At 45.8% G+C, this 15,811-nt stretch overlaps 1 protein-coding gene across 1 annotated transcript in view; it reads left to right on the forward strand.

Annotated features, from left to right (window-relative positions):
- Positions 1–9,362: 9,362 nt before the first annotated feature.
- NIPAL1 (NIPA like domain containing 1) overlaps positions 9,363–15,811 on the forward strand; it is a 31,007-nt gene continuing 24,558 nt past the window's right edge. Inside the window, exons 1-3 of the mRNA XM_019526638.1 lie at positions 9,363–9,430; positions 13,503–13,769; positions 15,188–15,244. Coding sequence (XP_019382183.1) covers positions 9,385–9,430; positions 13,503–13,769; positions 15,188–15,244 — 370 coding nt within the window. The 5' untranslated portion in view covers positions 9,363–9,384. The remainder of the gene's footprint in view (positions 9,431–13,502; positions 13,770–15,187; positions 15,245–15,811) is intronic.

Raw genomic sequence — 15,811 nt, forward strand, 5'->3', positions numbered from 1 at the left:
AGCCATTGGAAAACATTGCCTAGGGATGTGGAAAATACTCCATTACTCAGAGTCTTTAAATCAAACTTGGACATCTTCCTAAAAAGATATGCTCTAGTTCACCCACAAGCTGTTGGGTTAGATGCAAGAATTAGGCATTTATGGTCTGTGATATTCAAAGAGATCTCATGAGATGATCATAATGATCCCTTCTGGCCTAATTTTTTTTTACAAGGATTTCGGACCTTAAAGGAACTATTTCATATTTCTACAAATAAGGAGAATTGAAAATATAATTGTAATATTTGGAGACATATAATGTGGAACAGCTCTGTTACATACAGGGACCTTGTTGCAGAGCTCTCAGGTGCCCTGTGACTGAGAGCAAAAACGGCTCGGGAGAGACCCCTAGTGGTGAGAAGGGGGAAGCTCAGCTGCCAGTCACCAGGACTGCACAGGTGCTGGTTGCTAGGGCAACCAGTGAAACCTAGAGACAGGAAGGGGCGGAGCTTAGCCCTTCTTAAGCCCAGGCAGGAGGCCAGTAGGGCAGTTTCCCTCCGGCGGCTGAGGGAGGAGGAACTCGGCCAGTACAAAGGGGCCGAACTCGGCCAGTAAAAAGGGGAGAACTCTGATGGTGGGAACATCCCCTGTTGCTGCGGGGGTTGGTATGCTCTTTCTCTGGTAGGGATGGATTCTTATTTGACCAGGACAGTCTAGCTTTTATGTTGTAGCCCGGGGGTTTTGTGTTCTTGTGTTTATTGTTTTGACTGGAGGACTGGGTGAGGCTATTAGGGGTTGGAGGAGGCCTCGTAGGAACCCCACAGTAGCGTGGGGGTTCCTGGCGCCAGAGAGGGCGCAGAATTGTTTGGGTGCATTAGCCCCAGCCCCGGAGCCCAGGGGCAGAGAGAAGCCCTGGAACTAGGGGGCAGGGAGAAGCCCTAGAGCCAAGGTGGGGCAGTGAGGAGTCCCGAGTGAAGGGGGCAGCGAGGAGCCCCGGAGTGGGCACTGGCGAGAAGTCCCGGAGCGGGCAGTGCGGGACAAGCTAGAGGGTGCCAGTAGGGGTGCGGGCTGTGAGACAAGCTAGAGGGCGCCTGCAAGGGTCCAGGCTGAGGGACAAGACAGAGAGCGTCCACGTGGCGCAAAGAGTAGGACAGACCTGAACTACATCAGATCCATCTGCGAGGCTTGGGTTGCGGTGTAAGGAGAGGAAAGGAGCTGCAGATAGTGCCCCAGACACTGAGACAGAAAATAGGCAGCCTCCCGTTTGATTAAGATCTTCCAATCAAGCAAATAACAACAAGGCATGGCACGAGAAAAGGCAGGTGGTTGGCCCTGGATCGGTGTTGCGGGACCACTAATAGACGGCCCCGAAGAGGCACAACTGTCACACTGATGTTTAGCAGAACTTTGCTCCAAGATAAGTACTTGATATGAGCAATTAATGTGACTGATCAAGAGGTACAGCTAGTAAGAAAAAAAACAGATCAGGAAAATAATGCCCAATGATTCTCTAAAGCTTCTCAAAGGGATAGAGGTCAGGAGCTGTGAAGCAGCTCAGTCAGGAGAAAAACTAGAGATTGACTTGATAGAAATATCTATAGAAGGCAACAAAAGGCTAGCTGCATCATATACTAAAGCAGGGGTCGGCAACCCCTGGCATGCGTGCCATTAGTGGCAAGTGGAGACATTTTTCCCAGCACGCTGGGAGGCACACAAAGAAATTGGGGGGGTTTGGGTTTTTTAAAGTTCCTGCTCTGGGCTCTCCTATGCAGCCACAAGTCGCAGCACCACAGCAAGCCCCGGGGCAGAGCCAGGGGAAGGCAGGCAGGGAGGCCGTCTGTGCTCTACTGCCCCCACCCCATGCTCCCAGGCTGTACCCTCCAGCCCGGCTGGCCCCTGGAGGGAGATGCCCGGGCAGGCAGAGGCCCTGTCCCACACGGGGCAGCACTGAGGTGCTGAGTGCTGGGGCCTGGCAGTCGGGACAGGGTCTCGGTGGTGTGGGGGGAGGCACTGTGGGCAAGCCAGCCCGGTCAGGCCCTTAGGAAGGCGGGGACTGCCCTGGGGCTCTGCAGGCTCAAACTGTGGTGGGTGGGCAGGTAGGGGTGCCCATTGGCACCTGTGGTGCGGCCTGGACAGCCCACGCAGCCACCTTGCGCACGTGGGGATGCTGCCTGGCTGGGGCAGGACGCCGTGCTCAGGGGGCTTCCCTCTCCGGGATCAGCCTCCCTGCACACTGGGCACAGCACAGGCAGGGCAGAGCCATCCCCGGTGCAGGGGCCTGGCCGCAGGAGCCCCCTGGAGCCTGGGAACAGCCACCGCGGCTGCTTCAGCCTGCCCGGTCCCGGCCTTGCCCACTCACAGCTCCCCTCAAGGGGCCAGGCCTGGGGCAGGCACTGCACAGAGGCGCTGCGCTGCAGGCTCCTGGCTGGCTCAGCCCTGAGCGCTGGCTACGGCGGCTGTTCCCAGAGCCCAGGGAACAGCCTGTGGCTGCAGCTCCCACTGTACCCAGCACGCAGAGACCAACCAGGAGCCCCCTGAGCCTGGGGTCCTGCCCCAGCCAGGCAGCATCCCTCTGTGGCCAGGGTGGCTGCGCCCCATGCCCGTGGAGCTGTGCAGGCCAGCTGGGCCCCACCTCCAGTGCTGCTGGGCTCCCCCACTGTGGCCTGAGTCACAGAGCCCTGGGGCAGCCCCCACTCCCCGCCTGACAGCAGCTATTTACTGTAAAAAAAAATTAAAATAAAAAAGCAACATTAATGATTATTAATAGTATTAAATATGCAGTGCATCCTGCCATGTACCCCTTCCACCCGAGTTTTGTTTTTGTGGCGTGCCGGCACTCCAGCACCTTACAAGGTAGACATTGTGGGTTTTTCAGCACTCTGGCCAAAAAATGTTGCCTACCCCTGTACTAGAGAATGTTATATTGAGCAATCTAAATAACCTTGGGCAGCCCCAGTTACTACCAGCACCATTTTGCCAATTAACAAAGAGGGACTTTGTTTGGACAAAGGAATATCAAAAAACTTTTGAGTCACTGAAGCAAGAACACTATACTCAAACTTCTGATTTTTTTTTTCAGTTTGCCTCAAAGGGGCTATTGGATTTATACTGAAATGACCTGATAAACTTGCTAGGTGCAGACCAGTTATTTTTGGACATCCCAAATTTAATTAAGGGAGAACCAAGTATTTGGCTAACAAACTGGACTGTCCCCAATACCTACCTTCCATATTTTCTATGTGCTTGTGGATGACATCAGCTAGGTGAGGACAGTGAGAACAGATTTTGATGGGGCTAGTGACAACATGAGGGAGAACAGTACGTACCAAAAAAGAACTCAGTTGGAGGGGTTTGAAGTGGTTCAGGAATAATTATACATTTATTTGGTTACCATCTTCCTGAGATATGTGGGTCACAAAACTATCTTGCCAGCAACTTGCCAAGAACAGTAGTGGAGGGGCATCATAATGAAAAAGCATAAAGCCATCTGTAGTGTGAAAAAACACTGAGCCCAGGTATCCAACAGATCTTCTTCTAGCTCAGCTAGGCTGTATATGTTAAGAATTGTATATGTTACAGTTTTATGTCAAGAAAGGAAAGTAACAGTAAAAAGAGGGAGAACTCCTTTAGCAAAAATGCCTCAATCTTATAAACTATGGGTATTTATACAGATTTACAAGAAACATCTTTTCAATTAGACAACAAAAACTCATTGAAAATTGAGCTTTCATTGGAAATTGGTGTTTGCTGTGGGACATCTCAAAATACATGTTGGTATAGCCAATGAAAGATAAAAGGGCTGAGACAGGGATACACTGGTGAAATATGTAGTGTTGCAATTCAGTCATCATGTATCTATACTGAGCAGGGCAAGGAATTTGATTCACAGCTATTGCACAGGATACGCTAACTGCCACAAATGACATTTTGGGGGGTTGTGTGGTGTCTTGAATGTTTTCTTGTGTTTATTTCATGGTATGGGAGTTTGTACCTCAGTGGTGTCTCAATTTCTTTGCTTATTCCCCCTGCTCTGGGTGTCTCCCTTATTACTCGCCTGCCACTCCTTGATGTTCAAAATGTAAAGAAAAAGAAAAAGGGAGGTGGGATCTTTTGTTACTAATAGTGATAGAGATCATGCCACGCTGCCAGGGGTGCACCTGTGTGGCCACGCACACCACACAGCTTAGAGGGAATGCTGGCTTGGAGTTATTTAGGAGGCTAACTGTGGGATATGATCCAAGGATTTGGATGTTCTGTTAGGGCTGGCAGTACCAGCTGGAACGCTGAACTATGAAAATACTGGCAGGACTCTCAGGAGAACATGGATGGAGACAAGAAGGTAAGAAACTTTACTTGTCTTTTTGTTCCTTTTGTGACCTGGTCGTAGAAAGCAACCAGGTTGGTCTGACAGGACCTGCCTCTAATGAACCCATGTTGATTGCCTCTAAGCATAATCTCCCCTGCTGGTCCCTTGCAGATGTACTCCTGGATAATTTTCTCAAAGAGCTTCCCAGGACCGAGGTAAGACTAATGGGCCTATAATTTCCTGGGTCCTCTTTCCTCCCTTTTTTGAAAATGGGGACCACATTGGCCCTTTTCCAGTCCTCTGGCACCTTGCCAGAGCACCACAAGCACTTGTAAAGCTGTGCCAGGGGTCCCGCAATGACCTCTGCCAATTCCCTCAGCACTCTGGGGTGGAGATCATCGGGACCTGGTGATTTGAACATGTCCAGTCCTTCCAGAAGTTCCCTGACTAGGTCCTCGCTGACCCTGGGCCACGCTGCACCTCCCCTGCGTCTCTCCGGAAACCCAGTGGGGGGGATGTCCCTGTCCCTGCTCAGGAAGATGGAAGAAAAGAATCTGTTAAAGAGATTAGCTTTGTCGCCAGGTGCTACCACCAGATTACCAAGCATGTCCTGCAGAGGCCCCACATTACTTTTTCAGACCTGCATTTTGCATATTGGCTCCTATTTCATCCAGAAGAACACAAAACAACAGCAGACTCTCTCCATGCCTGAAGAAGGGTGTTTGTACCCAAACGCTTGCAATTTCTCCAACTATTTATTTGGTCTAATACATGATATCACACCTACCCAAAGCACCAGATTTAATTGCATTTAAATTGCTAGAATGTGCATCTTATTGTATGTTTTCAGCAGAAATGATAAATTATATGTTTTATTATATATATAATTATATAATACTCAAGGAGCTGGTACTCAAGGAGCTGGCTAGCATCATAGCCCAGCCCCTGGCATGAATCTTCAAGAACTCCTGGTGCTCTGGTGAAGTGCCTGAAGATTGGAAGAAGGCCAATGTGGTGCCTATCTTCAAGAAAGGGAGGAAAGTGGATCCGGCAAACTACAGACCCATCAAGCTGACCTCTATCCCGCGGAAGGTCTCAGAAAAGATTAAAGAGGCCATTCTTAATGGACTGGCCAACAGCAACATCCTAAGGGAGAGCCAGCGCGGGTTTGTTGCGGGTAGGTCTTGCTTGACCAATCTTATTTCCTTTTACGACCAGGTGACTTATCACCTGGACAAGGGAGAGTAGATTGATGTCATATATCTTGACTTCAAAAAAGCCTTCGATCTGGTATCCCATGATCACCTCTTGGCAAAACTGGCCAACTCCAGCCTCAGGTCCACCACGATCTGCTGGCTGGGGAATTGGCTCTGTGGTCGGACCCAGAGGGTGGTGGTTAACGGAAGTCAATTGTCACGGTGGTCTGTGACCAGTGGGGTCCCCCAGGGCTCTGTCCTTGGACCTATATTGTTCAACATCTTCATTAATGATGTGGACATTGGAGTTGGAAGTGGACAGGCCAAGTTTGTCGATGATACCAAACTCTGAGGTAAAGCTTCCACACCTGAGGACAGGCGGGTGATCCAGGCTGACCTTGACAGGCTCAGCAAATGGGCAGACGAGAACCTGATGGTATTTAACACTGAAAAATGCAAGGTTCTCCACCTTGGGAGAAAAAACCTGCAGCATCCTTATAGGCTCGGCAGAGCTACACTGGCTAGCACTATGGATGAAAGGGACTTGGGGGTCATGATTGAGCACAAGATGAACATAAGCCTTCAATGTGATGCTGCGGCTAGTAAAGCAAGAAAATGCTGGCTTGCATCCATAGATGCTTCTCAAGCAAATCCCTGAACGTCATTCTCCCCTTGTACTCGGCCTTGGTGAGGCCACAGCTGGAGTACTGTGTCCAGTTTTGGGCTCCACAATTCAAAAAGGATGTGGAGAAGCTTGAGAGAGTCCAGAGAAGAGCCATGTGCATGATCAGAGGTCAGGAAAACAGACCTTATGACCACAGGCTGAGAGCTATGGGACTCTTTAGCCTGGAAAAGTGCAGGCTCAGGGGCAATCTAATGGCCACCTATAAGTTTATCGGGGTGCTCACCAGGATCTGGGGGAACGATTGTTCACCAGAGTGCCCCAAGGGATGACAAGGTCGAATGGTTATAAACTCCTTCAAGACCATTTCAGGCTGGACATAAGGAAGAATTTATTCACTCTCTGAGCTCCCAAGGTCTGGAACAGCCTGCCATCGGAGGTGGTTCAAGCACCTACACTGAACACCTTCAAGAGAAATTTGGATGCTTATCTTGCTGGGATCCTGTGACCCCAGCTGACTTCCTGCCCCTGGGGCAGGGGGCTGGACTCAGTGATCCTCTGGGGTCCCTCCCAGCCCTAATTTCTATGAAATCTATCAAATATATGTTATTGTGCAGATATGTTATTGCTCATAAATAATATTTATATATGTGTTATTGTTCATTTTATTGTATTGTTTCAGCAAAAGCTGTGAGGGGTTGGGATGGCATGGGTGCGGATGCTAAGGCTCACAGCTACCCACCTAAGAGATCACAAGTTCGAAGCCATAGCGGAAGCACTCCTGGCGTAGCCTGTCAAATTCCAATGAAATCTGTGAATTCTGCTAAATACCTTATCACAAGGGTATGAAAAAGCAAGCAAAAGCTGTAAATATATTACCACAACTAGTGCTGTCTTGGTTTGTAAATTACTCTTACGTAGAACCTCTCTTCCTGACTAGTCTCACACTCCTTCACAGATGACCATGTATGCAGGTTTCAACTCTTGACAGGAAACCTTGCTTTATATGGTTGTATTGCTTTAAATAGCCGCTGTTTTCTCGCTCAAATTTATTTCTTCCTTGGTTTAACTTCTTTGTATCTTTTTTTCTCTTCTGGATATTACCTACACAGTCCCTGTAATGATTTGAATCACCAGACTCTCTTCAAAGGACAGTTTCTCTTTTTGCCTTTATAAGTAGATGGCTTCCAACCTGGCTTCTACTACAGTTCTCACACACTAAATACGGTCCACATGACCCCTTCCTGTGGTTTGCATGGGAAATTACGGAAGTGCCCACTTTTTTTACAAAACACTACAATAATTATCCAGATAGATACTACAGTATCTTTTGAACAAGAAGATACTTTATATGGAGCCTATGTTATAACCAGGCTTATACTGTAAGAGAAAGTATGAGTTTCTATCCAGGTATTTCAAATTGTGTGTTGAAGACTTAAATTTAATATTACTAAATGGTACAACTTTTGTAGTTAGGAACTGTTTATGGGCATGATTAAAATTTGCAACATAATTCTCAGCTTTGAGAGACTGTGGTTAGTTGCTTATGAGTCTGAATAAGATGGGGTTGCTATATCATACAATTGCATCTTCATAAGTAAGAAAGATCAGAGCACTGGATTTGCATTATGTCACAACACAAATTTGTTATTTTTTACTATCATCAATTTCAAACAAGAAAAACAAAATATAGGTTTCTGTCTTTAAAGTATTGGGTAATAAAGGTGGAAAAAATTAACTATGATTGCATATAGCCAGATAAAGTAGGGTGAATTGTTCTGAAAATTCTTAGAACGTAACATTTCTTGAAATAGAGCCCGAGTAATCAAGGTCTTTGCACCTTAACCAGGGGGCCAAGACACAGGGCTGCGGCGCATCTTCCATGTACCCACAAACTACAGTTAATGCAGCCATCACTCCTCCATGTCAGTTATGTATGTGTGGAATTTCTTTTTGTGGTATACTTAGGGAACCTGTAGCCCTTCCCCATATTCATTCCCACCAAGACCCGTCATGCAAGTGTATGCGGTGCCCCTTTAGCTGGTAGTCCTCCTGCATGTATGCTGTGTCCTCAGTCTCCTGCACACCCCTTGTGAGGCTTGAAGGTCCATTCTGACTTAGAAGAAATTTAAAAATCAAAGTGCAAGCCTGTGATTTCCAGTCTGAAGTTTGGGATTCTTAAGATTTGCCTGTTCCTTAAAAAGTTCACCCAGCATGAAACTACCAGCATCAAGCCCTGGTGTAAAATCCTAGCCCCTTCCAAGTGAACTGATTTCAGTGGGGCCAGGCTTGCACCCCAAAGATGTGAGCGAAGGCAACTGAGGCCCTTCCTTGTGTTCTCACTGGAGTCCACAGCAGGACTCCAGTTCCTAACAGCCACATGCATGTTTTGGGGTTGGATGCCGGCTCAGCCCCAAACACTCCCTGAAGGGGTCATTCCAAACCCAGATTTTTTTTATTATTACATTTTCCATATTCCAGGCCAAATCCGCCAAAACAAATTCCAAATCCGTAAGTCAGCCCAAACCACAAGTGGCCCTACTACCAGCAAACATCCTCCACCCCCATCTGGGGCTTCAGATGTTTCCAAATCCTTTGGCAAGCATCCTGCTTGCCCAAGCCCAGAGGCTTGAGGTTTGCGTGCCCCCAAGTTTCGCTTGCCCTCAGCCGTATGACCCAGGAGCAAGCTAGGGAGAGTCCCCCCTTTCCATACAGTGGGCATAAAACCAAGACCTTCCCACTCCAGCAGCTAAGTGGGAGGTTTACTACACATTACCTTGGCAGGCGCTATCCCTGTACCAGGAGAGCAGTCTTCCCCCAGAGCGACTAGGAAGACCACCTCTGTGGTCACAGCGCTTCCCCTGCCAGGCAAGCATAGGACTACGCTTGACCTGAGCCTGCAAGCCGCCCAGATATGAGTTTGTGCTTTGCTGGGGGAGCCCATCCCACCTGGCTGCTTAAGGCCTGGGCTCTGCGCCTTGCTGGCCACAGGGGCTTCTCTGTGTATGTGGGAGGGAGGAAAGGTGCGCGCTTCAGGGCTTGGATGAGCCCCCCACAGTGCGGAGGCGATGGGCTCCGGCGCCGCCTCAAGGGGATGGTTGCCTGCAGCAGCCCCCGCCGCCTCAGGGGCCGCGTACAGCGAAAGGAACCGACCTAGACCCCACCCCCCTTCGCCCCCTGTTCCACAGGCGGGCATTATTACGTCACAGCGGGCGGGCCGGGCCGGGATTGGCTGCTGCCGCGGGGTGGGCACGGGCTCCGTGGTGGGCGCGGGTGGAGCCATGGGGGAGCTAGTGGTGGTGCCGGCCCAGGCGCCCTGCCACCGAGGTGGGCTTCCGCGCGGGGGAGAGCTGGACTGGCCCGTGGGGAGGGGCGGAGCCCTTTGCCTTGCACGGACAGCCCGGGCCGGGCGGAGAGAGCAGCCCCACGTGTCCCGCACGGCTGCACCCCTGTGCAGCTGCTCCGCGCCAGCGCTTGGCCCACTCTTTCTCTCTCTCAGTGTTATATTGAAGTGGATGGATGAGCCCAGATCCATTTACAGCAGCTGGTTGCCGCTCTCGTTCAAGCCCCGGGCGCGTTGGTGCGACTCCGCGCTTGCATTAAATGGCAGCGGAAAGCTGGCGGTGCCCGTGGAGCGGGAGGCTGCGGTGGTGGGAGGCACAGGCGGGGAGACTCGACTCCAGCACAGCTGGGGAGTCTCCTGGCTTGGTGTTTTAGGAGCGGCTCTTGCAGCCCTTGGGGCAGTGGGGCCACTGGCTCCACTGTAATAGAAATAATTTGGGTTTGGGACCTTTTTTGGTGTTTACATATAGTTGGCAGGTTTTTTTTGTATTGCCTAGCGTGGTAAACTGGCTAAAACTGACAAACCCTCACAGGTGTTTTGCTCCAACTTCTTATGCGTTGTGTGTTGCCAACTTCAAATAAATAGGCCAGCTAACCCCTAGTACAGGGCTTCATTCTGTCAGAGCTGTAGTGGTTTACTTGGTCAGAAGGAGGTGAGAGGGACATCCCCTGTTGGAGCTGATGAAGGGAGTATCCAGCTCTTCTGACTCTGAAAGTAAATTGGAACTGTTTTAAAAGCTGTAAAAAACTTCCAAGTAGGTCCTTGTGCTCTTTATAGTTACTACAGCTGTTTAGTCTTACTCACCAGACAAGCCTGCCCTTAAACAGGCATCTTTAGTTTTAATGTGCTTCCTATATTAAAAAAAGAAAAAGAACTAAGGAATGGAGACTATCCCTACTAGTCCTGTAGTGGCCAAATACAACATATCCTGCGAAGAAAGCAAGATGGCGAATGAGGGAGATGCTTCACCTTCCCTGATCAGTGTTTGGAGTGATGTTTAACTAATTCTGAGATGTCAGGCAAGGGAAAATTGGTGTAATTTTGGGCCCTTGTAATAAGGGCGAAGTAAAGTTGGTGGAGACTAGAAGGGAAGTGTGGCTTCACTACAGATGTCTCTCATAAGAGTGTCAGTCTCTCATCTACAGTCTAGGATTGTAGTGCGATAAACTTAGACCAATATTTGCTTATTTGAAAGTGACCAATGAATTTGGTCCATACTCCTACCTTTTTTTGCTTCTTACAAAGTGCAAAGAGAGCATGAAAAAATCTTTTTAAAGTAACATTTTTAACTTAAGATACCAGAAATGCCAATTCATATTTCTCTGCATTTGTAGGAAGACTTTATTGAATGACTCGGAGAACTGAATTTGGAGTTTTCTCAGTACTTGAAGATTCAGCACCTCTGCCATTTCAATTCATGTAAAACCTTCATCTATCTGTTAAATATTAACAAAAGCAGATATTTATATATACCTTATGAAAAACTAATCATAATTAATCTGTTTTCACTCAACCTCCTATCCTCTGTTGCTATAGGTTGTGCCAAGATTGTAGATGGAATAAGGCAGCGTTTCTGTGCATGCGATCTGGTGGCACCTTGGGAAAGAAGGATATTTAGGAGGAGTTTTAACTGGGGAAGGGTAAAGAAGGAGTTTTAACTGTGTGGAATTTTCGTGAGTGAAGTGGTTGTAAAAAGGAAATATGCAAAAGTGTTGGCATAGTGAGATCACATGGCAGGGTAAGATTTCATAGACATTAGGGCTGGAAGGGACCTCAGAAGATCATTGAGTCCAGCCCCCTGCCCCAGGGGCAGGAAGTCAGCTGGGGTCATAGGATCCCAGCAAGATAGACATCCAATTTGCTCTTGAAGGTGTTCGATGTAGGTGCTTGAACCACCTCTGATGGCAGGCTGTTCCAGACCTTGGGGGCACGGACAGTAAAGAAATTCTTCCTTATGTCCAGCCTGAAACGGTCTCGCAGTAGTTTATGACCGTTTGACCTCATCATCCCTTGGGGCGCTCTGGTGAACAAACGTTCCCCCAGATCCTGGTGGTCACCCCTGATAAACTTACAGGTGGCCATCAGATCACCCCTGAGCCTGCGCTTTTCCAGGCTAAAGAGCCCCATGGCTCTCAGCCTGTCGTCATAAGGTCTGCTTTCCTGACCTCTGATCATGCGCGTGGCTCTTCTCTGATGTGATAAAATGACCTTGGGCTTACATTGTTAATGAAATTCAGTTTGTAAAAAATTGAACATCTTGAGTTGCAGCTACTGTAATTCTATACAAAGTGGGTTATCTTGGTTCCACTTATCTGTGGAATGAAGATATTGAAAGCTACTTGTATATTATTGAATGAGAAATAATATAGAAAGCTTTTTTTCTTAAATGACCCAGTTCTTCAGCAGCGCTTTACTCATTCCTTTTTTTCCTTTTTTATTCCCCTGGCCTTGTTGTTCTTATAATAGTTTTTAAAGCTTTCTACTTTGACTCCATCAGCATAATATTTTTGTTCCTAAAGCAGTGTTTTCCTTTACTGATGGGAAATGCCACTCTTACTGACTCACATCACCCACAAGCTGTACTAAAGATCCTTTTGGCTTTCCTTACCTCTCAACTGCTTGCCAGTATCTCCTTATAATTCAAAATGAAGAGCATCCATTTTGATTGTGGATTGTTTTATAATTTAGTTAGCCCTTGGAACTAATCTGAATACATAAACAGTACATCTGTAAATGGGTATAGCAGTATAACTGTGTTGCACAAATTACAATAAACTGTGGCATATAGCTAGTTATCCATTGTCTATGTCAGTGGGTCCCAACCTGTGGTCTGCAGATCCCAGAGGATCCACGAGGCCATGGTCTACAGTCTGTGGGTTGCACAAAGACTCTGAAATCCTTTGTCTTTTTTTTTTTAAACTTGATACACAAAACATCACTTTAATGCCTGGAATAAGTATTTTACGTTGTAGTTTTGAGCAAACAAGTATACCTGTGAACTGTAACATTTTTGTATGTGTTTTGAGTTTTTGTTTGTAGCCTATAAGATCATGGAATATTTTCCCCCTTCCAAATTTCCTTATTTGTGATGCTCTCATTTTTTATTTTCTCTCACTTAGGTAAAATAGGCCCTTAAATGACTTGATAAATTTTCTTGCCTGAACAAGAGCTCTCCAATTGGTGGCCCAGAGGTTGCATGTGGCCCAGTAGCAGCTCCTGCTGCTGTGCAGAGGAGAAGAGGATGTGGGCTCTGGACTTCTCCCTCTCTCTTCCAGCTGCTGAAGTCAGGGAGGGCTCTGTGTTGCCTGTGCTATGTGCATGGCCGGGGGGAGAAGAGTCGGGCTGCCCAGGCTGGGTGTGTGGTCAGGAATAGAGCCTGACTGCATAAGCTGCCCAAGACAAAGGAGTCTAGGAGGGCTTTAATGCATATTAATGTGCATTTGCTATTCAGAAAAATAGAATAGCTCTACTTCATGCTGTTTAACATCCTCCTTAATAAACATCCACTAATAAAATGTGATCTGAGAGCAATAAGATGATTTCAGGTTGAAGTGGCAGTCTTACTTAGAAATTCCTTACAGTTATCAGTTTTATCAGAAATTATGGCCTATATTTATGGAATGGAAAGTGAGGGTATCAGCAGCTTATCTGTTACTTTTTCAAGCTGAGAAGCCAGAACCTGTGTGGCTCACTGGTTTGCCTAAGAGCAGGGAATATGCTGTGAAAAAGTATTGTACCCTTTCCTGGTGAAAAACTCCTAGGTAGAGAGACTTTACTGAGAAGAGCTAGAGTGACTGGCATTTGAGGAAGAGCTGTGAGAGTAGAAGTGGAATTGGGGATTTTTAAATTCTGTTCCTACTCTGTGGGATAAATGGACTACGGCATGTTGTAGGATTTAGCATGGTGTGAAATGACACATTTCTCTGTAAAGGCATGTTGTAGAATCCTTGAGGTTTGAGGAGAGAAAATTAAATGGCACCCCTGCGGTACTGCATTTACCATGAGTTTGTTTGCCATGCCCTTTGCCAATACCTTTTCTATTTCTTCTTTTCCCAGGTGCTGTGCTTTCTTTGGTTTGTCATGACTTTTTTCAAGCATGGTGCAAGGTCATCAATGTATCAGTGTCTCAGGCTTCTGTCTTCACCTACCCAAATAGACACTCCGATGAAACAAACCTGAGTATTTCCACATCTGCAGAGAACAAATCTAGGCTCTTTGTAGGTGTGGTTTTGGCAATAGGTTCCAGTATTTTTGTTGGTTCCAGCTTTATACTAAAAAAGAAGGCCCTTTTGCGACTGGCTGACAAAGGAATCACCAGAGCGGGTAAGAAATACTTGCTCATCTTTGATGGGAAAAACAAAAACGGTAGTGTGAGTGATGTTGTAGTCATGATGATTCAGCCTGTTGTGAGCAGCAATAATTTCTTAGGGTGATATCTTTTATTGGACCAGCTATGCAGTTTGAATAAAGTTAGACAAGCTTTCAAATTCAGGACTTTCTTCTTGCATTTGAAAGGAAGGTATCTGATTATAGTAAACTATGTATAGCAAGTTAAGCACAGTATAGAGGAGAGGCAGACTCGGGAGAAAAAAAAATCAACCTTTTTCATTACTAACAAGTCAGATCAAGCCGTTCATTATACATTTAAAAATATGCTTTACAGTGATCAGAAATGTTGTCTGGAATTATTAATGTCCTTGTTAGAAGCATAACCATTATTTTGCAGAGGCTACTAGATTTGAAAATCTCTTGGAAAGGTGGAAATGAGAATATGTGCTATGTCACAAGTATTTGTAAAATGCCTACCATGATTACATCAAATAACTTTTTATCTGGCACCAAAAGATTTTCATTATATGTCCCTTTCTGTATGAGAGGGGAAAGATTTGGAGACTGTAATAAGTTATAAAAGTAGTTTAAACGCACGCCCAGTTTTTGTAAGTGGGGGATGAGGTATGAGAAGTAACAAATAGTTTTTGTAAAATGAACTACTATCATGAAATCACTGTGAAGAGGCTTGGAGAATGAATACTGGGAAAAACCTAGCTTAAAAAAACCCAAAAAACTATGGTACAAGGAACATCACTATTATAGGGATGACATTTCTTTGAAAAGTACTCGGAGTTGTCCTAATTTGACTCCTATTGAAGTTTGGAGCACAGTTATGTCAACATGGAATACTTCTGAAAATACCGTCCTAAATTATGTAGAGTTACAGCAGCTTAAATCTTTTGTAGACTTTTGAATTTTTATGTATTATGTTCTGCGTAAAGTACTGAAATGTACTATTTTGGATGATGATAGAATTTAAAGAAAACAAGTTTTCCAGTATAATGTTGGTATTTTGCTTTTAAAAGTTTGGTTAGCTGTACTTTTTGTCTTTTAAAATATTTTACTGAGCATATTCAGGCTGCAGTTTGGTATACATATACCTGCCTCTGCATATACTTTCCTTTTTAGCAAATGGATAATCTCACTCTGGTCTTATTTGTACTTGGAACTGGTCTTCCATGTATATACTGAAAAAATCCTGTTCAAGACAGTGCCATTTCCATGAGTTAATCAAAATTTGGTGATATGCCTAACCTCCACGTGACATGAATGTTGCATATGCGTGTTTAAATTAAACGAATGCTATACAGAATTTGAAACTTCAGTTGCATCTCTTAATGTCTAAGTGTCTTTTTAGATTCCTTCAGTTCTTTTCTACTAATATTAGCCTGCTTTTTTTTCCCCCCCAGGGCAAGGTGGATATTCTTACTTGAAGGAATGGCTCTGGTGGGCAGGATTGCTTTCAAGTAAGCTTTGGACAAGGGGAAGGGGGTGAATCTGATCTCTCTTACTCAGGCTACATGTAAATAAATCAAAATGCAGTCTTTGAAAAGATTCTTTACATTTTTAATTTACATTTTCTTCAGGAGAGAAAATTAAGTAAGGATACTTCTTGGCAAAGCCTTTGTGCCAAATTTAATGCTGGTGCGTGTCAGGATTCCTAATCTATATGAAGTACTTCATTTGCTTTGCAAACGTTTCCACAGCTTTAGTAAATGAAGGGTTTTTGTTAGTAGCTCATTAAAGTTCCCTCGTTTTTAACAGCATTGGGGTAGATATCTGGGAATAAAAAGCGGTGCTTTGATGGCAAAGAAGGTATGTGTTTATCTGTTTGTTTTAGTAGTACTGTTTCAAAACTCCTTAATACTGCTTCTGTTTAATTGTTTGTTTACAAAAATGATGGATATACCATGAATGGTTTCTCTCCACTGCTACCATTACTGTTGCATCTTAATATACTGATGCAATACTTTGAAAATGGCCTTTTCCTGTATGTTTAACTTTTTATACTGTCTTTATTTTGGTTATCTAGA

The sequence above is a fragment of the Gavialis gangeticus genome, unplaced genomic scaffold (genome assembly GCF_001723915.1).
Source record: "Gavialis gangeticus isolate Ggan-Ray unplaced genomic scaffold, GavGan_comp1, whole genome shotgun sequence".
Classification (NCBI taxonomy): Eukaryota; Metazoa; Chordata; order Crocodylia; family Gavialidae; genus Gavialis; species Gavialis gangeticus.